This window comes from Corylus avellana, chromosome ca4 (genome assembly GCF_901000735.1).
Source record: "Corylus avellana chromosome ca4, CavTom2PMs-1.0".
Taxonomy (NCBI): domain Eukaryota; kingdom Viridiplantae; phylum Streptophyta; class Magnoliopsida; order Fagales; family Betulaceae; genus Corylus; species Corylus avellana.
Genome location: NC_081544.1, coordinates 28,636,986 through 28,662,630, shown reverse-complemented (window position 1 = coordinate 28,662,630; position 25,645 = coordinate 28,636,986). Strand labels below are relative to the sequence as shown.

Here is a 25,645-nt window from a genome sequence, read left to right as displayed (position 1 = left end):
CAGCATCAAAGCGAGACTGACCACCCAAAAAAGTGAAAATGAAAATTATAAAAAGAGGAAGCGAACCTGCGTAAGCATTATGTATAAATAGACAGGTTGTGCCATAGCATTTGGAGGGACAACCATTTAAGTCGTACCTGGCTTGCACCCACACATTGTTCGGAGGGGGCATAATATTTTAATCTATGTGAGCATTTAACACAAAATAAACAAGCAGATGTGTACGGAGGTTCAAATATACAAAAGGAGCTAATGAACTCTCACTTTGTTCTTCCACACAAAGACCTAGAATGGGATGCAAACCAATAAAAGTTTGCTACAAAGAAAAAGCCTTCCACATTCTAAGATTGGCAGCCTTATGAAGCAGAGTTGTGGAAGATTATGATTAGTACTTACATATATGAACCACGGCACACATAGCTTGATTGTTTCTACTTGTACAGATTTTTTGAATTTATGTTCTTCTTTTTCTTCCTATTAGTGGTTCTTGTATACTCCTTGTATACTAGGGCTGTGCCTTTATTAATGATACAAAATTACTTACCAAAAAAAAAAGCATCTCTCTCTCTCAACAGAATTGAAGAAAGATTAAACAGAATTCAAAATGAAATAAAAAGTCGAAAGAAAACACCAGTATATCACACTAACCTTTGGGACAGCATATGGAGCAGAGGCACCCAGAACGAAGCGTACTTCATCACAATCATAAAATAAATCTTTAGGATAGTGAAGCTCATCATCCATGCTAGACACTACCCACTGGACATCACAAATGCTGCTCATGAATGAAGACTTGAAGAGTTTGCTATCTCCACCAGATTTAGGGTTGCAGTAACCTGTAGCTTTGTCACTAAAACAACCATCCCATAGTGTATCCAAAACCTCCAACAGATATATACAACTTTGCCGCATGCCATTTTTGGACAATAGGGATATTAAATGGACCAATTCATGGGATTCCCAATCTTTGACAATCGATTCAGGGGAAATCAGATCTTTTTCCCACATTAGATTCCTAAAAATGGTAGGAGATAGATCAGCAAGAGTCTTATCAACCTGAAGTATTTGCACAAAATCCATAATGCCTATTTCCTGGAAGAACTCCCTCCATTTCATTACTCCACATGAGAGTGATTTACTAACTGGATGCCTCAAGTATGTGGTGTCAACCTCATGCCATTTCATATCTACAACATTGATCAACTTATTAACATGGACTGGATTTCCATATTCTTTACTAAAATGAATCGACACCTCAACAGGTCGTTTAAAACCATGATTTGTTAAAATGAAAGCTTTATTTCGTAATTCAGAGATTATGTATTCCCTCTCGACACGACAATCAGGGCAGCTAGACTGTAGGTGGATCATTACAAAGCACAGATACTCCGTCATCAAATTTGTGTCCCTATTTACAATTCTGTCATCAGATACAGCTGGCAAGATGTGCAGCTTCATAATTTCATGAGCAGACAACCGCTGGACACCAATTCTATGAAGCATCTTGGTTATATTGTCTATCAAACTCGTGTCCACACAAGAGGTATCAACAGTTGATGCAGAAAGCAGGGTAGGGCATACAGTCCGAAGTTTAGTGAATAAATTTGGGAAAGCTTCAGGTCCATGCTCAACATCAAACCCCGTGCTTACAGCATCAGATTGTAACCAGATTGTACCTTCATCCACGGAACTGTACGTACCATCTGAAAGGGGAATAAGAGGTATTTTTTGAAGGTTCTCTATGAGATCCATTTCTGTATCAGAGTTTAACAAAATTTGCCCAGAAGAATGGAATGACATTGTATATAGTGCATTTAGCAAAGAAGACAACCAAATCAGGCCCATTGATTTGATGCCATTTTCCACATGCCTTAAAGAGGATATAAATTGAAGTAGAATTGTGGCTCCATATTCCTGAATACCCAGTGCCCTTGCTAATGAATCAGACACTTTTATATTTCTATCCAAGAATCCAAGGCCAAGATGCTCACTAAGCAAAGCATCAGGAAGAAGAGAGCGAGCTTGTTCATTCCAACCACTTAGAACCTTGCATGGGGGAACCCATCTGTCATGGCCTCCATCCAGAAGTAAGCAGTTTGACATTCGTAATTTAGAAATAATCAACCGTGGAAGACTAGAAAAGAAACCATGAACTTCCCCAACAAGTGGAACAAAGCTCATAAAAGCTGACACAGCTTTTCCTGGATTTTCTCTAAAACACGAAAGAGTGCAAAAGGATCTCTCCGCACCAACAAACAAATTAGGAAATTCAGACAATAACCACTGGTTCCAGGGACTATCACCATCCACTTCCTCTCTAGATGAAGGAAGAACAAAATCACCTTGGAGAATAAATTTCAGACCATAAGTTCTTAGAGGAAGAAATGCAAAAACGGGCTGTTGGTCAACAATTGGAATGTAATCTCCAACTGATTCCTGCAATGTAAATGCTACAGAGATTTCTGTTGTTTGCACAACACGACGAATGACATCTGCCTGCAGCTTCTGAGATGCTACAAACCACGTCATCTTCTCTTTTCCGTGGGAAACCCTAACGATGCCATCCCCCATGATTTCTTTTCTCATCACGATAAATGAATTGTTGAGCAAGTTTCTAAACTTAATACACTTAAGTCGGTGAAGAAAAAGCAACAAAGAAGGGTGAAGATCTGAAAACATAGTCATAATGCTGTTCATCACTGCTCCATCTGATAATCTTGATCTGAAAGGAAGTGCAATGCAAGTGTTCCAGCATTTACCATCCAATCGATCAGTGTCACTAGATGCCAACCTACTAAACAAGCCAATATCACATGGAGGCACTATTGTTGGCAAAACAAAACCAATCTGGCCCTCACTTATATCAAATTTGACATGAAACCCATTAGAATGAATCTCTGGAGCATCTGTGACCTGCAGAAATATTACCACATTCATGAAACTTTATTACTTAAGAGAGTATATTTATTAATTGGATAAACCAAGAAATACAGCACCACTCTCATTTTCTATGAAAAAACTACATAAAAACCAATTCACAGTTAAAAAGTAACTCAGGATACAAAGCGTGGATAACACAATTTTTTTTTTTTGATAGGTAATCAGAGAAATTTATAGAAAGTGTAGGTGCCCATTAGCATACAGGAAGTATACAAAAAGGATGCAAAAAACAGAAGAAAAAAAAAAGCAAGAAACCCTAAACACCAAACATCCCAACAGAAACCAGCCCACAAACCCTAAGTAAGATTACATCACAGCAAGAGCCTTCTTGCTTTTGCCCCGGCTAGAGCCACGACTCCTAGCATCAAAGTTGATAGAGCACTCTAAGTTCTTCAACTCCCTTCTCACTTTAAGCTTGGGAGTGGGATCTGGGACCTCATGACGTTAACCCTTATCCACTTGAGCCATGAGGTTCAAAAATCCCATCATGTTCCCCTTAAAAGAGATCCCTGCGGCTTAAAACAAGTAAAGTTCTTTTACACAGCTTTGATTTACTAATAATAAAATACAGTTGAATGCTATTTCAAATCTGGTTATAATCTTCATAGGAGGTGAGCCTTTAGAGACCGACTTTAATCATCTCCTTCTAAACTTCCTTCAACTTTTCATATTGACCCCTCGTGTACAGAATTATATCCTTAGGAAAATATTTAAATACCTTGCCTATGTGCTCCTCTGGCAAGCCAAGGAGTGTTGCAGTGTGGAATATGGTGCCTAGGAGCCTCTTTTGGTGTTTATGAAAGGAAATGAATAATAGAAACTTTGAGGGCATACAGAGGACGTTGGGGGAAATTTTAACTTTGTTCTACAAAACATTTTTTTTTATAGAAGTAATGTCTATATCAAAAAGCGCAGAGGGACGCAACTCTAGTATACAAGAAGTATACAAGAGGACGCCTAAGACGAAAGACAAAAAGAACAAGAAAATCAAAAAAGCTAATTACTAAGGGAGCTAAATAAGCAGCTGTCCAAGTAAAGAGGGAAAAAAAGACATACGACTTGAGCTCCTCTATAGTCCTCTCTTGGTTATCGAAGTTCCTATCATTTCTTTCCCTCCACAAGCTCCACATGAGGCAAAAAGGAACCATCTTCCATACGGCCGCACTCCGAGAGTTCCACCCGACCACAGTAGGCGAACAAATCTGCCACACTATTAGGGATAACCCAGGACAGCCCAAAGAGACTAGAGATGGCATTCCATAAGACGCTGGCGACCTCACAATGGAGGAGGAGATGATCAACAGATTCCCCATTCAGTTTACACAAATAACACCTATTAACCACGATGAGATGTCTTTTCCTAAGATTGTCCATGATAAGAATCTTCACTAGAGCTACTGACCAGGCAAAGAAAGCCACTTTCAAGGGAGCCTTGTTCCACCAAATACTCTTCCAAGGGAAAGGGGGATTGTCTTTACACACTAGGATCTTATAAAAAGATCTGACATCAAATTTTCCTTTGCAAGACGAGGTCCACCAAAGCGTGTCATCCCCTCCTCTTCTCCCTTTATTGGAGTACAAAAGGAAATAGGAGGCCAAGACAAAACATTGTATCTATGGACTGCGGCGTATGTGTCTCCCTTGTTGATTAGTTATAATGACTTGTTTGTTTTGCTCTTTTTTTTTTAGATAAGTAATAAACCAATCTCATTAAAAGCGTAAGGCGCACCTAAGTATACAAGAAGTATACAAAAGGAACAAGGAAGTCACTATAACTAATCAACAACGAAGACACATACGCTACCGTCCATAGATACAAAGTTTTGTAGAACAAAGATAAAATTTCCCCAGCATCCTCTCTCTATCCTCAAAATATCTATCATTCATTTCCTTCCATACACACCAAAAGAGGCACATAGACACCATTTTTCACACCGCAACACTCCTAGGCCTACCTTAGGACCACCAAAAGTTAAATAGATCTACAACATCTAGGCATAACCCAAGACATCCCAAAACAATTAAAAAAGAGAAATGATAGAATTCATTCATTTATCAACCATCTCCATAGTGAATGGATGAATCCACCATTAAATTTGTGTGGGATCCACATGAGTCTACAAATCTAATGGTTGATCTATTGAATTTATAGGATGAGATGGGAAAAAGATGAGGAAAATATTGACGTGAATAATTTCTCACTAGAAAAAGCACTCCAAATTGTAGAAGCCACATTGCGATCGAGAAGAAGATGATCTAGAGACTCCCCATTCTTCTAGTACATACAACATCTGTCCATCAAGACGATGTGCCGCCTCCTAAGATTATCCAAGGTGAGGATCTTGCCTAGATCCACCAACCACACAAAAAATGCCACCCTTGAAGGAGCCTAATTCTGCCATACACTCTACCTAGGGAAGTGGCTACCTACAGGAGAAGCCAGAAAACAATAGAAGGAATTGACCTTGAATCTGCCTAGAAGCTCCAAATTAGCCGCTATAGAGGGCATCTTTCGCACAAGCAAGACCATATAAAACTGGAAAAGCTACATTTAAAGTCGCTTCTCCACACCACTGGTCATGTCAAAAGCTGATCTTGATACCATCCCCCACCTCAAATCTTGTAAAGCTGGAAAAAAAAAAATGTCCATCCTCTTCTGATATTCTTCCACAACCCCACCCCCAAAGGCTCCTGCAGGCTCAAGAGAGTACTACCCTCCCCATAGATTGCCATATTTCGAATCCACCACTACTCTCCACCAAGCCTCTCTTTCATGCCCATAGCGCCATAACCATTTGCCTAAGAGAGCACGATTAAACACCATCAAATTCCCAATACCCAACCCTCCCTCAGAGATCGGAGAACAAACCTTGGACTAACTCACCAAGTGATATTTGAACTCTTCACCTAGCCAACCCCACAAAAAAGCACGCTAGATCTTCTCCATGCGTTTGACAACACTCGCCAAAAGTGGGAATAGAGACAGGTAATACGCAGGTAGATTCACGAGAGCACTATTGAAGAGGGGTAACACTGCCACCCTTGGACAAGTACATCATTTTCCAACTAGCCAACTGATATTCCAGCTTCTCAATAATGTTGTCCTAGATATGCTTAGCCTTGTAGAAGGCCACCAACGGCAAACAAGATACTTGACTGGAAGTTTGGAAACCCCACATCCTAGGATTTGGGCCAACTTACCCCCTGAGAAACATTCCCCAAAGGAACCAATTATGACTTGTCCAAATTTACCTTAAGCTAGACGCAACTTCAAAGCACAGGAATAAGCTCCGCAAATTACACAAAGGAGAAGACCGGGCATCACAAAAAATTAAAGTATCATCAGCAAACAAAAGATGAGAGAAAGCATCATTGCCCATTGAGAAGCCCTCCAGCAACCCCCCACTAACCACAACAAAAATCACCATAACCAAAGCCTCCATCACCAAAAAAAAAAAAAAAATCAAGGGGAATAAGGGATTCCCTTGTCTCAACCCACGGGAATTACTAAAGAAACATGTAGGCATACCATTTACCAAGACCAAGAAGCGCACGGAAGTAATACAATGAGCTATCTTTTTTTTTAGCTATCTATGAGCACCAATTTGAGGTAATATATGAGCTATCTACAAGCACCAATTTTCTCCAAAACCACACCACCAAAAATTCCAATTCACATGATCATACGCTTTCTCCAAATCCATTTTACATATGACACTCGGATGGCCAAATCTCAGCCTACTATCAAGGGACTTGGTAATAAGAACCGGATCAAGAATTTGCCTACCTCTAATGAAGGCACTCTAAGACTTAAGAGACGATCTTCTCCATTACCATCCAAAGCATGTTAGCTAAGATCTTAGATATAATTTTGTAGATACCCCCCACAAGACTAATCGGCCGAAAGTCCTTGAGATCGATAGCACCATGGAGCTTCAAAATGAGCATAATAAACGAGGCATTGAGGCTCTTCTCAAACTTCCCTATAGCATGGAAATCACTAAAAACCTTCATGATATCCACTCTCAACATATCCCAGCAAGCTTGAAAGAACGCCATAGAGAAACCGTTAGGGCCCAACGCCTTATCCCCAACCATTGTTGTAACAACCTTCCACCTCCTCCTCTCCAAAGTCTTTTTCCAACCAAGCAGCCTCAAACTCTAGAGTGGAATCAAAGGAAAGACCATCCACCAACGGCCTCTAACTACATTGCTCGGTATATAACTTTTGAAAAAACTGGCCAATGTTCTAGCTAATCTCTGCCTGTTTGATAGTGATACTATCGCCAATCAGTAGGCAATCTATAGAGATCTTCCTTCTACTTGAGTTCACAATGGTGTGAAAAATTTTACACGTGCCCCCCTCTTATCCACAACACCCTAGATTTCTGTATCCAGCTCACCTCCTCCATGAGAATAGGACATTCTAGCTCCGTACCAACTTCTGCCTACTTAATTTTCTCCTCCACGCCTAAGGCCCTTCAAGCTTCCACAACATCAAAAACCTGCAATTCTTCTAAAAGATTCCTCTTTTTCCTTTCCACATTGCAAAACACCTCCTCATTCCATTTCTTCAAATCAATTTTTAAAGCCTCAAGTTTACGAGCTAAGACAAAACTAGGCATGCCTTGGAAAATATAAGAATCCCACCATTGTTTCACTAGGCCCACAAAACCTTCCACCTTCAAACCACATGTTCTCAAATTTTAAGGGCCTACTCCCCCTTTCTAGTTAGGTGGTTCCTTTTGTATAGGAGCGCCTTACGCTTTCACTTCGATTGGTTTATAACTTCAACCACAATAAAGTTTTGAAGTGCATGTGAAAGATGAATAGAGTTAAAAAAATGATTGATTACATTGGAGATCAGCCTCAACACAAGATTAAACCGTCTGCTTTTGAAGCCTCAATGCAACTCAAGTCATCTGCTTCTAAAGCCACTAGACTAAATAATTTGAAGGAGCCTCACTCCACATCCGCCACACAAGGGCTATAAAATCATCCAATGATGTGAAGGAGCTCAACCAGAAAGTCTCCTTCAAAGGCATGAAAACTTCAGAAAAATGAAAAGGGAATTAACACATACATTTAGAAAAAAAAAAAAAAAAAAAACACCACCACTCAAATTATATAAAGTTGTACTTCCATGATATTTGAAATATATAGGTCTAGATGGTTCACTTGGAGCAGGAAACAGATAAGCAACCAAAGCTTTCGACCTTTTACACATATTTTATGGACCATACTCGCTTCCATATTAATTGATTTAAGCCTTAGCTGAGTTTTGTTAAGTCATGTTACTCCCTTGCTTGACCTTCTCTGGAAAGAAAGATTTAAACTAGACTAAAGAAAATGAGAAACTTACGAGTGTAACAATAATCTCTTGTTACAAGGAGATTTCGGGTTTCAGGTTTTCAAAGGAGGTTTTGGGTTCCCATGGTGTGGGCTTATGGAAGCACATTCGTCAAGGTTGAAATTTTTTTGCCAAAGGTATTCATTATGAGGTGCAGGTGGGTTCGAAAATTCGTTTTTGGCATGATATTTGGTGTGGGGACTCCTCTTTGAAGCAAGCTTTCTTGTCCTTGTTCAGCATTGCCAAATATAAAGATGCTTGGGTGAAGGATAACTTTATTTGGAGGAATGGGGTTGTCGAGTGGAATGTCATTTTTGTGCGGCCCGTATAGGATTGGGAGATGGATTTGATTTCTTCTTTCTTTGATTGGTTGTACTCGTGCAAGATATCTGCAGGTTCTGTGGATCGTATTCGATGGTCATCGTCTAAGAAAGGCAAGTTCGAGGCTAAGTCTCTCTTCAAGGCCTTGTCCAAATTTGACCATGAGGTGTTTCCTTGAAAGAGCATTTGGCGTACAAAGGTGCCTTTGCGAGTGGCTTTTTTTGGGTGAACCGCAGCCTTAGGTAAAATTTTGACTCACGACATCCTGCGAAAGAGGAACCTAGTGGTAGTGGAGTGGTGTTGTATGTGCAAGAAGAATGGAGAGTCAGTCGATCATCTTCTTCTCCATTGCGAGATCGCAAGTGTTCTTTGGCATACTATTTTTGATTGATTTGGGTTGCATTGGGTCATGCCTTGCAAGGTGAGGGGCTTGTTCGATTGCTGGTGGTCAGGAGGCCGTTCTCGAAGCGCGGTAGTGTGAAAGATGATCCCTCTGTGTCTTATGTGGTGTATTTGGAATGAAAGGAATGCTAGATGCTTTGAGAACTCCACTGGGACTATAGAGGAATTGACTCATTTTTTCTTCTTTACTTTGTATTCCTGGACGGCCGCTTGGCTAGCTCCTATAGGGATTAACTTCTCTGATTTCCTTTTTCATTTTTCTCCCTCTTAGGCGCTCTCTTTTATACTTCCCGTGTATGTGGGTTACGCCTCTCTGCGCTTTTGTTTTATATCATAACTACTTATCCAAAAAAAACAATAATCTCTTGTTACACAACCTGGGGCGATGCCCTCTTTCATTTTTTTTTCCTTTCAATAAACTGCTTGGTACTTGCCAAAAAAGGGGGAAAGGGGCAAAGAATGAAGTCAACAGTATTTCTCTAACATACCCGAAATACCGATTTGAAGCCAATGCCTTTCTGCCCTATATATCCAGCATTAGATCCTTTCTTTGTCGAGTTTCCAACATCACAAAGAGCTTTGATGTTCTGAGCAGAGAAGCCTTGCTCATTATTTAGAACAATAATATCTGACTCTCGAAGAATGAATGTCAGAGTCGGTTCCACATTTTCTGGATAATCATTATCATCAGCGTTTTGAACCTGAAGCAAAATGAAACATAAGTAGATTGATTTACAGCAGCCTTACGGACTTAAAGCCTATAACAAATTCAGTCATAAAATTGAATATATAAAGATTCTACGGAATACAGATAGTAGTCTTTTCCTTTAGGATGTATCATAAACAAAGAATGATATGGATAGCATGAGGACAAACAATAAATTAGACCTTATTTCCCAAATCCAACAAACAGGATTGCTATTTATCTTCTCTTGTCACTTTGTTTACAAAATGAGATACTAGTAAAAAAAAATAACTAGTGAGAATATAAGACCCTGCAACAAGAAGTCACAATTCCAAAAATAAAAATCTACACAGATCTGGCCCATATAGAGATCAATAACCTAATTATGTTTCACCCCTTGCTCTCCATGCAGATGGTCAGACTTATTAAATTGTAGATCAGCAACCTGCTTCTTAACTATGAAAACTTCAACAGAATTTGATTCTTTGTGTTATCTAAGTACAATTTAAAGCAGGGACAGATGCAGGACATATCTAAATTCTAAAATTGGAGTCTCCAAAATGCACCACACCTAAGTATTTGAGAACCCCCTCACCCCCAGGAAAACAATAATAATAATTATGGGCCTGTTTAGTAATATTTGACAAAGCTCTTTTCACTTTTCAAACAAACCATTGTATTTTGGACAGTTACTTTTGTTTCTCCTTACATTAGTTATGATTTCCTTGTTCATTTTGCTCCTTCTAGTTATGTGTTTTCTCTTGTATACTTCTTGTATACCAAGAGGCGCCTTACACTTTTAGTGATATATTTCAATTACTCATAAAAAAAATAAAAATAAGAGTATTCAAACACATTGTTTACAGCTTGAATATGCACTATAGATTTTAAAGATTTCTTTTCCAAATTGAGATCAAATTTGCGTGTATACTCCATGTTATATTGCCATGACTTTAAGAGTAGACTAGAGAAGTTAGACGGCTGAATAGAGTGAGCTTTTAGAGAAAGAAAGAAAAAAAGACTCCCCACGTCATTGTGAATTTTCTAGCTGCCATCATCTTCATTCTATAGAAGATCCTTCTATATGGTAAAATAGAAACCACATACACATATTATGAGATGATTTTGTTTAAAGAATTAAAGTGGTGGATGGAGGTTCAAAGTGAAACATTGAGAAGTTGGCATGGAGAGCATGCTGATGAGTTCACATGTGGTTATCAACAAGTGAAGAGCAAAGATCACGGGATTCAATCGGGAAACCAAAGTAAGCATAACAACATGAGTCTCCTTTTTCTTTAAAAGCTTTATAGAAGGTTTTTTTTTTTTTTAGCTTCATGCTTGAAACTTTTTTTTTTCTTCTGTCATTTATACATCCACTTGTCAAAAAAAAAAATACATCCACTAATTATTATTATTCTTTTCCGTCCTGTAATTTTTAAAAACAACCCGTGCATTGCACGGGGTACAAGCTCGTATTAGTTAATTGCAGAAATATTGAAGATATGATATGCATTGTGATTGTGGTTGGTATATAATGTTTTTTTTTTTATAAGTAATAATGCATTAAGAGCGCAAAGAGGCGCAACCCAAGTACACAGGAAGTATACAAGAGAGCGACTAAGTAGGGGAGAAAAAAGAAGAGAACATAAAGAGAAAATCAGAAAAATTGATCACTAAAAGAGCAAGCCAGCCTGCTGTCCATGTGGTTGGTATATAATGTTTAATATACAATATTGATTACTCATATGTTGTTCAACTTACTCAACGAGTTACTATAATTGTTAGATTGGTCTTTGTTTTAAGTTGTGACAATATTGCATAAGGCTTGTTCATCCCCATCTAGATCAAGTAGATCAGTATAGTTGATATTCTCAATAAAGATAATTTGTCTTTCAACCAACTTTCAATACCAGGAAGAACTTCTAGGAATTACATGGCAATTGTAAATCATGTGTCCAAAACTTAAACTACAAAAGTAAAATCTCTAACCAAAACAAAAGAGAGAGAAAAAAAAATCAACTCTATAAACTTATATGGTTCATCATGTTATTCATTTATAAAGTTGTAGGAAGCACAAGGAAAGTAACAAAGACAATACTCTTACCAGCTCAAGAAGAAAATGCGAATCTTGAGAATATAACTCCTGTGAAAGACAATGAAGTGCTCTCCCAAGTCGAGCATGCTGCTTCTTCAACATGCTACTTTCAGTGCTAGAAAGACTTGGATCCAGACCAAATTCATCCCGCCTGATAGATTCAATGACTAAGGCTGCATTCTTATATTCATCAACTTCAGACAAATATTGCGTGCGACTACAGCCAATTCTATCATCAACAACTTCTAACCCATCAATTGATCGACCAACTATAGTGCATTCTTCATCATGACCATCTGCCACAACAGGTTCATTGATAGTCACTTCAGGAGTGGAAGACTTACCCAATGCATCTTGCATATTCTTAGAGCCTATGCCATTCTCAGGCCTAGCAGCTTTCAAGCATGAACTTCCAGATGTGAACAAATCAGTAGCTTCAGTAGAACAAAATGAATGATAATCATCAATCCACTCCACTATACCAAGAGACAATCCTACTTCATGAAGCATGAGACGCTGATCTGTTCGATTGCATTCACACATAATTGCCGAAGCGGAATCCTTGATAAGAGTTCGCATTCCAGAAAGGAAAACATCAGCAGCAAAACCACGAAACTCTGTGGGCAAATAGCCAAGACAATCAAGGACAAATCTTGACACAACAGGCACTGCTTTATTCGTTTTGCACAAATTTATGTGTAACTCACTACTCAAATTAGCAGTAGCAACTTCGTCAACCACTTTCAGTCTAGTGTCTCCTTGCATGAGAGAGTTCCAAATGTCATCTACTTCCATGCTCTCCATAGAATTCTTCAAAATAACTTCAAATGCATGCCGTGCATGACATTTTAAAAGGGACAAGGGCACATATTTTTCTCCCCCAACTAATGAGAACAGAGATAAGAGCTGCAACGCTGTTTGGAAAGGGGATCCTAGAAGTGCAGCTTCCAAGAATGAATCCACAGTAGCTGAGTGATCTATGCGCAGGACCTTTCCATCTTTAGTCACAACACACAACAACTCTTTTGTGTTGACTTCACTCAACAGCCATGGTACCAGAGGACCAAGCGAGGGAGCGAATATCAGGTCCCAATGTGACCATAAGTTTAAATCTGACATCAGTGGTGCCCTAAGTAAAACTTCAATTGCATCTCTGGATGTAACCGATTTAAGGGCTCCTGTTTTCCGGCAGATGTCAGTTCTCACCTTGGTGGTTTCCAATAAATCATTTCCATCATAACACATTTCAAATAACGTTACAGAAAATAGGACACCTTTAGAAACTAAGTTTTTCTTATGCTTCCCCACCATATCTAGAAAATCTGCCACGGAACCATTTTCCAAAATTTTGAGACTTATCAACGGGAATTGCCTCATAAGTAGTGAAGAAATCATCTGCTTAGTCATTATTTCTTTTTCCCGTAAGCCATTTAAAGCCTGTGATAATAATACAACCAACTGATGCTGAACCATGTGAACCTCCAAAGGTGACTTTTCACATATGTCACCTGTTAAAAACTTGTATATCTCATCAGGTAGCATAGAGGCATGTTTTTCTACGAACATTAAAAACTCCCCATGACCAAGAGACTTGAATGCCTCGACTCTAAATTGCTCTGCCAGCCAAAACTCGCAATTATAAAGCTTCCTCAAGAGGATAATTCTCCTTTCTAGGAGTGATTTAGCATAACTCTTGATTTCATAATCAGGCAGAAAATACGTTGATACTTTCTGGATAATGTCTTCAACAGAAACACCTGTGAGATTCAATTACACATAATAATCAGGTATACAAGTTAATGGGGGGATCCTATCAGAAATGCTAGTCGTATGAAGGAGCAAAACTCAAAAAGTGTCAACATATTTAAACCTTCCCAGACTTACTTATCAAGTAAATCACACCAAATTCTTTCCAGCCAACCAAATGAAAACAGAAAATTTCTTTAGTGAATATCAAAGTCCACAACTTTTCTTGCTTTTATCTTTGTTTGGGGGGGGGGGGTTGTCTGGGAAGCAAACATTACTCACCTCGTGTGCGCTCCACATCATACTCAGCTATGACAGGTGCATCCTTAACACTTGGTTCAACATCTATGATCTCATATAAAGAATTTTTTTCCATACGTGTCTGTGTTAAATCTTGTTGACTTAAGGCTTGAAAAGTATCATATATACTGTCCCACATTCCATATTTGATAGAAGAGATCTGAAATATAGAAAAAAAGCAACTGCATCATAATATGTCATCTCATATAGAAGCATTGCGGAAACGATTGCATACATGAGTCACTACATCTATGCAAACAAAAAACATAAACAACAATCAAAAAATGAGGAGACTTAAACATAAAGAAGATACATTAAGTTAAAGCACTTATACCATCTGGATGAATCTAAAGATTACTTTATTAAGAAAAGAAAAAGACCATGCGGCGTTTGAGGTGGAAACCTTCATCTGGATACAAACATCTTAAAAACGTATACTTTTTTCTTATTATTATTTTGATAAATAGCTCGTTTCATTGATAAGCGTAGAGGCCCAGCTTAGAAGCATTGTGCCTTTTTTTTTTTTTTCTAATCAAAAGAGTAGGCGGAGGAACCTACCTGTCGCTATTCTACTTGGGTGTGACCATAATAGCAACTACCCGCTGAGAGCCGCATAGGAGAGGCCTAGACAGTGAAACCGCAGGCGCTCCTTTAAGTCCGACAAAGTCATAGCCTAACCCAGCCCCACTAAGGCATCAATGAGAGCCAAGGTGGTTTACACTTTTTGATAAGTAACCAAGGTGGATTTTTTTTTTGATAAGTAATGATGATACATAAAAAGAGTGTAGAAGGGCACAACCCACATACACGGGAAGGTGGTTTATACTAATTAAGCATAGAGATTTCCATTACGGTATTCAAACCCATGCTCTAGTGTGTACCTAACCACTTTAGGGATTTCCTTCGGCCATTGAACCACCACCCTAGATGGTTTAAAAGCATTGAGCTTTTCAGGCAGCTTAGAAGCACTATGAAATTTTACAAATCCAAGCAACTAGAGTCACCCAAGGTAACGACACACTTAGGTGCACAAATAACAAAGGCCATCAAGGTATACAAAGTGCAGTTGCCACTCCCGAAATAAGATACGATGATGGTTGAGTGTCTTGTCCCAACTTTTGAAGTTAATCTAATTTAATCTCATTGAAAAGCATAGATGGCTGCTCCCTAGTACACAAAGTATACAAGAGAATCCCCTATTCAGTAGAAAAAGAAGAACAAAGGTTCAAAAAAACTAGAAAGACTAGAGAAAAATAAAACAATGATGAAGTGCTATCCATATGAAAAGGGAGTTGTAGAAACTCTTTTTCAGCTCTACCATCAAAGTCTCTCTATCTTCAAAGATCCATGCATTCCATCTCTCTAAATACACCACATTAAACATAAAGGAGCCACCCTTCACACTTCTAAACTATCACGGCGCCCCACTTAACCTCCTCAACTCATCAAGAACTCTCTCACCCTTCAAGGTATAATCCAATCAACACCAAACAAACTAAAAGGCAAGCTTCATAACTCTCTTGCTACTTCACAATGAAGAAGAAGGTGATCAATAGACTTCCCGCTTTTCTTGCACATAAAACACCAATCTACCACAATGATGTTCCTATTCCTTAGATTATCCAACATCAATAATATTTTCACTAACGTTGCCGCCCATACAAAGAATGCCACTCTTGAAGGAGTCTTAACTCTCCAAATATTGAACCCATTATCTCGACCATAACCTAATCTATAATAATTGGATAGAGGAAACGCCAATTGGTGCAAAGACCATTGGCCTCAACAATTGACTTACATTTCCTGAACTTGTAGAATTTTGTGTATAGATTAAGAGAAGAAGAGAGAGAGAGAGAGAGGGACCATAGAAGCACAAGAAATAGCGCCTCAGCCAAGACAAGACACCAAACAAGCATTCACTAATTATGGAACTCAGAGAAACCTTATCAGGAGTACTTAAGAGCAGTTTTTATCCGTTAAAATAATAATAATAATAATAATTTTAATAATGACTCCCCGACCAACATGACAAAACCTAAGTTAATTCTAAATTTGGAAAGTAATAGCAGAGAGAGATAAAAAAAATAGACTAGTCTAGAATCCAATTTATATCATCAAAATCAACTGTAGTTTCTCTATATCCAACTTCCGATCCCTTCATAGTCGATAAAATGATGTTAGATAGGATTCTTCTTTTGTTATAGCGTAATAAATAATATTGAAAGAAAAGAGTGCACCCTAGCGGGGAGCATACAAGTGGACTTACTTAGATTAAATTGGTCTAACAAGAAACCAGATTCCCAACTCTACTTGTAGAATATGACTTAGTAAAAATTCTAATGAATAATCAAAAGCTTCTTCATCCAGTTAAATTACATGTACAAAGTATACTAAAATTCAACACAAACAACTTACAGCGACATGCAGTAATCCAACAAATGGGAATGATGAACATATTGATCTGATTCTCTTTCGCCGCGGAAGTTTATAGCCATAAAATCGAAGCATCCTCTCAAAAACCTACAAATATTAGGAGATGTCAACTGAGAATTACATACCATTCTGAAGCACAAAACAAAAACCAAAGAGAACGAGCATGCTTAGAAAAACATGCACAAGAAATAAAAATACTGACAGAAATCAAAATGGAAGTAAAAAGAGTTCACTCCCAGAAATCGCAGGAGATTTCAGTTCAGCACTAACCAACAGCTTTGGTTCTCCCTCCCCCTTCCGATGGTGTCCAGGATGGAGTGGCTTCCTCTAGGTTTCTCTCTACAGTGCCTAAAAGTCAGACTGGTTTGGGTAGGCAAGGTGAAGTTGTCGATGATTCCCTTTTCTCCCCTCATCGTGTCTTCGGTTCTGGTTGTGACGGATGAGGGGGGTGAGTGAACAGCAAAAGGGAGAGATAAGGAAAGACGTAGCTCTGTGTCTCCTCAAGGGGTTGGATGCGGGTGGTGATGGTGGGGTTGGAGAGGTCCTTTATTCCCCTCTGTGTATCTACCCCCTTGTAGTGTTGGGAGATTCCAATTACTCAGATTGGGCTTTGAATTGTGCAAAGGAGATATGTCATATTGTGGGGATCTCTTGTGTGGGTCATGAGGAGTAGTCTTTGGCTCTTTTGTTTATTATTAAAGAGGAGCATCATCATGAGGAATTGGTTTCTCTCTTTAATCTTGGCATTAAAGGCAACAAGGAGCTAAGAAATTTTGAGTGCTCCATCAACCCTAAATTTGTACATTCTATCAACCCTTGTAGTAGGATATGAACAACATTTTTTTTTTGGGTTAGAGAGAGAGGATAGAACAGGAAAGCATATTTGCCCACAAATGAAGAAGAATTTGCCATTGTATAATCTAAAATACTCACCAAAGGAATGGCTAAAACCTTTATCGATATTCTGAGCCATAGTAAAAAGTTCTGTTCTAATAGGATATGTATGTCATATCCTTTAATTTCCTGTACAAACATATTCTTCATATATTGATGAGCCTAAGTTGCATCTTGTAATTGGAACCAAGTCTGTCGTCCCCTACGCTACGGTGGTTTTGGCATTCAAAAGTTGCATCAGTTTAATCAAGCTCTCTTGAGGAAATGGCTTAGGAGATATGCGAATGAGAGTGAGGCTCTTTGGTACAAGGTTATCAGAACTAAGTATAAAGACCAGGAAGGTGGGTGGTGCACGAAGGAGGTTTCGGGTTCTCATGGTGTGGGCTTATGGAAGCATATTCGACAAGGTTGGAACTTATTTGCCAAAGGTATTCAGTTTGAGGTGGGGGTGGGTTCAAAAGTTCGTTTCTGGCATGATATTTGGTGTGGGGAAAATTCTTTGAAGCATGCCTTCCCGTCCTTGTTCAGTATTGCTAGACACAAAGATGCCTGGGTGAAGGATAACTTTACTTTGAGGAATGGGGTTGTTGAGTGGAATGTCATTTTTGTGCGGTTCGTCCAGGATTGGGAGATGGAGTTGGTTTCTCCTTTCTTTGACCGGTTGTATTCTTGCAAGATTTCTATAGGTACTGTGGATCGTATTCGCTGGTCCTCGTCCAAGAAAGGCAAGTTCGAGGTTAAGTCGCTCTTCAAGGCCTTGTCCAATTTTGACCAAGACGTGTTTCCTTGGAAGAGCATTTGGTGTACTAAGGTGCCTTTGCGAGTGGCTTTTTTCGGGTGGACCGCAGCCCTAGGCAAAATTTTGACTCACGATAATCTGCGTAAGAAGAACCTTGTGGTAGTGGAGTGGTGTTGTATGTGCAAGAAGACCGGAGAGTCAGTCGATCATCTTCTTCTCCACTGTGAGATCGCAAGTGCTCTTTGGCATACTATTTTTAGTCGGTTTGGGTTGCATTGGGTCATGCCTTGCAGGGTGAGGGACTTGTTCAATTGCTGGTGGTCGAGAGGACGTTCTCGAAGCGCGGTAGTGTGGAAGATGATCCCTCTTTGTCTTATGTGGTGTATATGGAACGAAAGAAATGCTAGATGTTTTGAGAACTCCACCAGGACTATAGAGGAGCTGACTCATTTTTTCTTCTTTACTCTTTACTCTTGGACGGCCGCTTGGCTAGCTCCTTTAATAATTAGTTTCTCTGACTTCCTATTTCATTTCTCTCCCTCTTAGGCGCTCTTTTTTTATACTTCCCGTGTATGTGGGTTGTGCCCCTCTGCGCTTTTGATATATATCATTATTACTAATAAAAAAAATATATCAATGACCCCCTCCCAACATATTCTTCATATATCAATTTAAGATCAGTTTATATCTTAAATTATCAAAATTATCAAGCAAAAAAAAAAAAAAAAATCCAACAAAATCACAAGAGGATGTAATAGGATTCTTAAAAATGTTTGAACCTTCAAACTATTATGAAATCATTTTAAAGAATCCAATTCACACACATATTCTGCAGATAGATCATATAAAGCAAAATAAAAATTCAACATCAGAAAACTAATATGAAGCAGAAGCATAATCTAGAAGAACAGAATGAACATACCTCAGACACGTTATCCTCCTGACATGCCTCCTTCCAGGTTGTTATAAACATCCTTCGAGCGTCGTCAGAAACAACCGCAAGATTAGCTCTATTCATGTATTTAAAAACACCTGTCTCATTGGAATTATCTACTGGGTGCACATCTAGTTCTACCAGATTTTCAGATTTTCTTTTCTTTTTAGATGATCCAGAGGGTGCAGACATGGTGGAACTTAGATTTTCAGATTTTCTTCTCTTTTTAGATGATCCACTCATCATGTTGTACCTTGCGCTGCCATTAGTAGGAGAAGGATGCCCCTGCATTTCAGCTTTCAACCCAAGCCGTGTCATCTCTTCAATTTCTGACGGGTAAGGACAGTTGCTCACTCGGTCAGAACTTTTTACATTGTGTGATGGCAAGTTAAAGTGGCTGCCTGTGGCACTGTCAATCCTTTCCTCTTCAGAAGTACAATCATCACTATTTTCATCATCTGAGCTTGAAGAAACAAATCTTGTGTGTTTGCCACAAAAATCCTTCTTTTCTGAGGAAAATGATTTGATGCGCTGGGAAATGGAACTGAAACGTTCATCCAGCTGTTTCTTCTGTGATGAAAAAAGAGGACGCTTCCTGTATTTCTTATCAGATTCTCGTTTCAATCCCTCTATAGATTTCTGTAATGTGCCATTCTCTAAGTTCCTCGCATTTCGGATAGCAGAAATATGCATCCTATGATCATAAAGTTTAGAGATTTCAATTGAAACAATATATATTATGTGAGGTTGAATTTACAAGTGGACAAGATGTCCTGAATCATAATACCACCGTGTTGCCTTGGCCCTGAAAGAGAGCTAAAATCACAAAAAAAAAAAGAAAAAAGAAAAGGCACCATCACTAAGCAAGCTTGACTGGGTATTTTGGAGATGGGCTTTGAGTTAAAAGGGCCGGGATGATAGAAGGCTCAAGAGAAGATATTTTAAAGGACACCAAAAAAGAACAAAGAAAACACCCACAAAATAACGAAAATTTAAAGGGGGGGGAAATATCAACATGTGACCACTAAAGGCCAAAGTCAGATTCTTGTTTAAAAGGCCAAAAAACATAAACAAACAAATTCCTTCTAGGGAGAAGGTGGGGAAGAGAGGGGGAGGGCCAAAATCAAAATCCATACAAGACACATGTACATGTAGCAATGCAAGGCAAAGGCGACCTCAAGGCGCCAAATCCTTGAAAGTTGAAATGCCCAAGGCAAGAGGCACAAAAAAATTGAGCTTGCCTGCGTAAAGTAAGGTGCCAATTTCTAAACATGCTCGAATTATAACTTCAAGTAATAAAGTAGTTCATCCATTTTCTCAAAAGCTGATGTTTATTTATAAAATATAAATTTTATACAGAATAAAATGAAGAAAGGATCGGGCATCTTGTTACATTATTAAGAAAAAATTGGTGTTAAGAGATTTTTACTGAAATAAAGAAGTTTCTAAAATAGAACAGAAAATTAAAAAAAAAAAGAAAAAAAAAACCTTTGCGCTGAAAACACTTTATTCCAACATGATAAAAGCTTAAAAAACACAATTTATATAAAATATACGACCCAGTAAGTGAAAATGAAGCAAAATCAGGCTATAAAGAACATGTTGAGAAAAATACCAATTTCACAATTTAATGTAAAAAAACAAAAACAAAAGCCTAACACAAATAGAGAGAGCAAGTACCGGCAAAATGAATCAAAGTGGAACTTGGAAATTTTTTGTTCTTTAAAAAAACAGGGCAAAGTCCCTATTGAAGATACATGTACAAAAAAATAAAACAAAAAAGATAGGAGGGGAAGAAGGGGAACCGCTTGGAATGGGGCCCCAAGGGGCACATCCCTGGCTGTGGTCCCAAGAAAAGCATGAACAAGAAAAATGACAAAGGGTTTCAGTCCTTGGCATGCTTTTTTTCCCAATATTTTTCTCTTTTTGCTGACTTGAAAAGATGGACTCAGTCCACTTCCCTACCTAACTGATTCTGGTGCCCCAACCTTTTTGGTTTAAATAATTAAACAAAACACAGTAACCAAGAGGAAAAAATTGTCCTTTTATTATTTTTTTTTTCGATAAGAAAAAAATTGTCCTTTTATTGAACTGTAAACACAATTCTTTTTTAAGAAGCTAGAGGTGAAAGCCCCAGAAAAGGAGCCTACCCTAGATGCTTGAGAAGGGCCTTGGCGGCACCTTGCCTTGCCTGAGTGCCTGTGCAAGCACCTGGCTTGCCTCAAAATCAGCAATAGAACTTAGTGTTTGCAATTCTTTAGAAAAGAAAGTTTACTGGAAAAGGAAAATTCACAGCAATGAAAAAACAAATGAAAGTAAAGAGAAGCAAGATGGTTGAAAATATTATCCCAAAAATACCTCAGAGAATGCAAATAATTTAAGGTTATCATAGGTTCCAAATAAAAAATTTACTGCAGATCAAGAGAAAGTTTGTTTAAGCGCTGATATGATAAGACATTTTTATAAAGCTCGGAAAAATAAGAGTGCAATGATAGTAAAAAAACCAATAACTGGCATTCTTTAAAAATGTGATTGAAACCAAATCCATGAGACACTAAATGCACAACTTTCACAAATCGAAGTTTAACATAAATGGCCATGCCCCAATTGTGCAAGAGTGATCTTGTGCACAAAGCAATATTCTCAAAAAGAAACCAGCTACACAAGCAAAGGCACAATGTGCCTATCAGTCAACATCAATGATCTATGACATAAGAAACTCCAAACTCCAAGTACCATATAAATCTCACTAGATAGAAAGCACATTTCTCTGTAATTAAAAGTGCATTAGTTTGAAAAAGATTTTATGTCAAGAATGAACATAACTACTCAGGTTCCTAGAAATTATTATTGGTTAAACATACAACACCTTTTGTTAAAATGTAGGAATAGAATATCACATACCCCAAGCTTTGAATTCGTATGCCAAGCTTTTCCTTGCCTGCAACCGATCGCTTCTTAGCAATGAAATCCAAAAACTCTTCAACCCTAATTTCTTTATTCTTACTCCTATATATGAACTTCCACAAGAAAGAAATTATCTCTTCACCAACTATTTTAAAGACCTCAGTGACATCAGATTTCACTGAGAAATAATGCAAGATAAGTGGGTGTCGCAACAAAGGACCCAATTCCAGCTCCTCAAACTGCTCCACACCCTCGTTCTTGCAGATTTCCACTTGCAAATCATACAATGAAGTGATTCTTCGGACCCCAACAAAGCAATGGATAAATGCATTTATCTAAATAACAAGGGAAAAAAAAAAGTAAAAAAACCTTTATAAATGTTCAGTACACTAAAAAACAACAAAATCTGTGGAATATTATTACCCTTCATTAGATTACTGAGAAAATGGGGAAAACGAATTGGTTGCAACTTTTTTCTTGAATTTTTTTTTTTCATTTCAAATGGAATCTCAAACTCAACTAAATCTGGTAGGCCAACAACTGATGTAGTTCTTGAGTTCCTCCAAAATTCAAAGCCAAAAGCTATTTTTCCCAACTTTGTATCTCTCTCAAATCCTTCTTTACTACATGTAAATAAAAATCCATGCATTTCTTTAGGTACGGTGATAAAATGGCTTCTCTTTAGGGACAGCAACATATAGCTTCTTTCTCTATAGGTATGTAAAAGTCAAGTCCATCATGTCTTTATTTTTTTGATCCATCAAAGCCCATCATGTCTTTATATAAAGCAAAGAAAGCTTACTCAAATCTCCCAGACACGTATGAGTTGCCTGATATTTGTGATTTCTTATTCTACTCTCCCACTGCCTCCAAAACTTGTTTCTTTACACTTCTTTAGAAAAAGGTAAGAGAGCTACTTACTCAAAAAAAAAAAAAAAAAATTGGAAGAATGCTGTAGCAAATTTCCCATTTATGGCCCTTCTCTAGAGACAGCCATATTTGACCATGCCAATATAAGGAGGCTTGCGATTATAACTTTTTTCATCAGAACTTTGATTAAAAATAAGGGTTAAACATCCAACATAGGCTAGCTCAATATCTCAATTGCCTATCTTGCGCTTGAGAAGGTCCCACAATTCTTTAGCAGCGCCTCAAGGTGCATTTAGTTGTCTTAAATGAGACTCAAGAAATTCCTCACTCCATGGCATAGCACCTTTCACCCATCAATTCCGTCTGATACGGCCCCTAAATTCTAAAAAAGGAAAATACTCCTAGATTCAACAAAGCAAGTGCATTTGTTGTTCTAAGAAACAAATTATGAATAACTAAAGTTCAATATCTTAATTTGATTGTTGAATTAGATTTTCTGTTAACAGGCTGAGCTTCACCCCCACCATTTGAATGTTAAGAAAACCAAAAAAATTGAAACTAAAACAATGTGAAGATGAATACAAAAACCCAATTGAAAATACATAAATACATACAAGCATACCTCCACATAGACACACATGCCTACGTGCATAAGTCCATTGGGCCCTGCAAGCCAAAATCCTGGCTTGCCTCTGTATGGATTTTACTGTTTATGTTCTCTTTTTTACAAAAATTAAAAAGCTGACATCACTATGCCAAAGAATCACATTATCCCCGACAGCGTGCATAATTCACTCTTCACAAATCCTTAAAAAGAAGAATGCCAACTTATACAATATTTTCATTTTCTATTCTTTCCCTAACCTTTCCAGACCAAAAAAGGCAATTACCTAAGGCTTTCAGTTCTCTCCAATGCAATCACAAAAGGCCCAATGTTGGATTAGGTACAACTGTTTTCCTCCACTTCCTCAGCAACCAAACAGGGCACTTAATCTAGAAAGATGTAAATAATAAAAAGAAACATATAGCTCCCACATTACCTTCCCTTCCGTGACTATAAGGCGGTGAAGATTTGGAACCGCCTGCATTTTAAACCCTAGAGAGCTCCACGAGTCGACCTTGAGCATCAACAGCGCATCCTGAGACACTTTCCACGACGTCACGCTCTCTCCTGCCTCGATAATCTTTCGGCGAGCCTCGGCGACGGCGCAGTCCACCTGCTCGAGAAGCTCATTACAGTTCTTCGAGGAACTCGGGCCCTTGGGCCTTTGATTGGGTAGCTTCTGCGGAGGGGGCCTAGGGTTAGGGTTTTGGGTAGGGAAGTAAGGGTCCTTCGAGGCACTCGGGGCCTCGGGCCTTTGATTGGGTAGCTTCTGCGGAGGCGGGCTAGGGTTAGGATTTTGTACAGGTACGTTAGCGTTTTGGACAGGTACGTTAGGGTTTTGGGTAGGGAAGTAAGTGTTTTGCATTGGAAAGCCAGGGTTTTGGACCGGGAAGCTTTGGTTTTGGAGGAGGAGGTGGTGAAGGAAGGTGGGGTCTTGGACGTAAAAGTTGGGGTTTTGGAGGAAGAAATTGGGATTTGGAAGTGAGCCCGCCTGCGCCTGTGCCAGCGCTTGCGCCTGTGCCTGTGCCTGTGCCTGTGCCAGCGCTTGCGCCTGTGCCTGTGCCAGCGCCAGCGCCTGCGTCTGCGCTTGCGCTTGCGCCTGCGCAGGTGGCTGCTGAGAATCCCAGCGGATGCCGCCGGCAGAGGGGCGTCCGTACATAGCGGGAAAGAGCGGAGTGAAGTAGGTGTGAAAGAGAGGAGGGAAAGGTTTGAGTGAGGAATTTATATGAGGAGGTCATGGATATTTTGAAGTGGCGGTGCAGGCTTATGAGTCACTGTGGTCTCTGTCTGAATCTACGGATGAAAACAAGCCAGGTTGGCTGGATTTGTAAGTGAATTTGAGGACCTTTTTAATAAAATAAAGAAAAAGAAAAATTATTACTTATTTACTACTTAGGCTTAGGGCTATAAAAAACATAGCAGCTCGTAAACATACTCTTTTATTATTTTTATAATATTATTTCAACTTTGTAACGAGAACTTGTTAAGTATTTAAAAATATAAAATGAAATGATATTCCTAATGTAATTAATATAAATTGAATTATTGTAATTATGAGTTTTGATTATAAAATTGAGATTAAATTATTTAAGATTTGAGTTAATTTTTCTAATTAATCAAACAATAAATCTTTGCAAAGTTTTATGCTTTGTGCTGTAAGAGCTTTTTACTATGCTTTTAAAGAGTTTTATGTTCATGATCTTTAATCAATAAAATCCTCAGATTTGTTTTCAAGGGGTAGCTCAATCGGCTGTACCACGCCTAATGAAGCAGAAGTCACTAGTTCGAATCCTTCATCCCCTTTCTCTTGTGTGGACATGTCAAAAAAAATAAAAATAAAATCCTCAGATTTCCGTTCAACAAAAAAAATCATTAAATAACTAATAATTAGTATTAATTTTTTTAAAAAAATTAAATAATCACCACATTTACTTTATATATGGAATGACTAAATTAATTGAGTAGCTTGTGAATAGCTAAAACTCATTCGAAAAATAAATGAACATAAATTAAACAAATTATCTAATTGGGTGATAAGCTTTTAACTCAAAATCCACAACACAACCATTGGCACGTAACATGGACGATGACTCGCAATATTGTAAAATTATAATTATATTCTCAAATTAAAAATGGGGGCACCATTCACTTTGTTAAACTATAGGCGCAGCTAGTTGCCCTCCATGCGAGGGGAATCCGTCCTTCACTTGGTAAGGGATGGCCAATTTCTAAAAAAAAATAGTTTTTTACATTATGTTTTGTTTCCGTTATTTGGAATAAACTTATAATTTCATAACAGGTTGAGTTATTAGGTTTTGTAATATAAATTTGTTATAAAAACCCTAGAAGCTGTCTCTCGGCCTTTCTCCTCATAAAACAGTTTTGAGAGAAAGATGGAGCAAATCTCTCATTCCCCTTCTACTCC

The 25,645-nt window shown here is 38.4% G+C and overlaps 1 protein-coding gene across 2 annotated transcripts in view; it reads right to left on the bottom strand.

Annotated features, from left to right (window-relative positions):
• LOC132178517 (protein NO VEIN-like) overlaps positions 1–24,430 on the bottom strand; it is a 33,299-nt gene extending 8,869 nt beyond the window's left edge. The window contains exons 1-8 of one of the 2 annotated variants that reach the window (XM_059590949.1): positions 23,657–24,430; positions 21,744–22,081; positions 18,828–19,533; positions 16,255–16,359; positions 13,822–13,999; positions 11,803–13,550; positions 9,502–9,714; positions 649–2,913 (exon numbers count right to left, since the gene is read on the bottom strand). In XM_059590949.1, the coding sequence (XP_059446932.1) occupies positions 649–2,913; positions 9,502–9,714; positions 11,803–13,550; positions 13,822–13,999; positions 16,255–16,359; positions 18,828–19,533; positions 21,744–22,081; positions 23,657–24,379 (6,276 nt within the window). In that variant the 5' untranslated portion in view covers positions 24,380–24,430. The remainder of the gene's footprint in view (positions 1–648; positions 2,914–9,501; positions 9,715–11,802; positions 13,551–13,821; positions 14,000–16,254; positions 16,360–18,827; positions 19,534–21,743; positions 22,082–23,656) is intronic. The other variant, XM_059590950.1, reaches the window with a different exon arrangement.
• Positions 24,431–25,645: the final 1,215 nt, after the last annotated feature.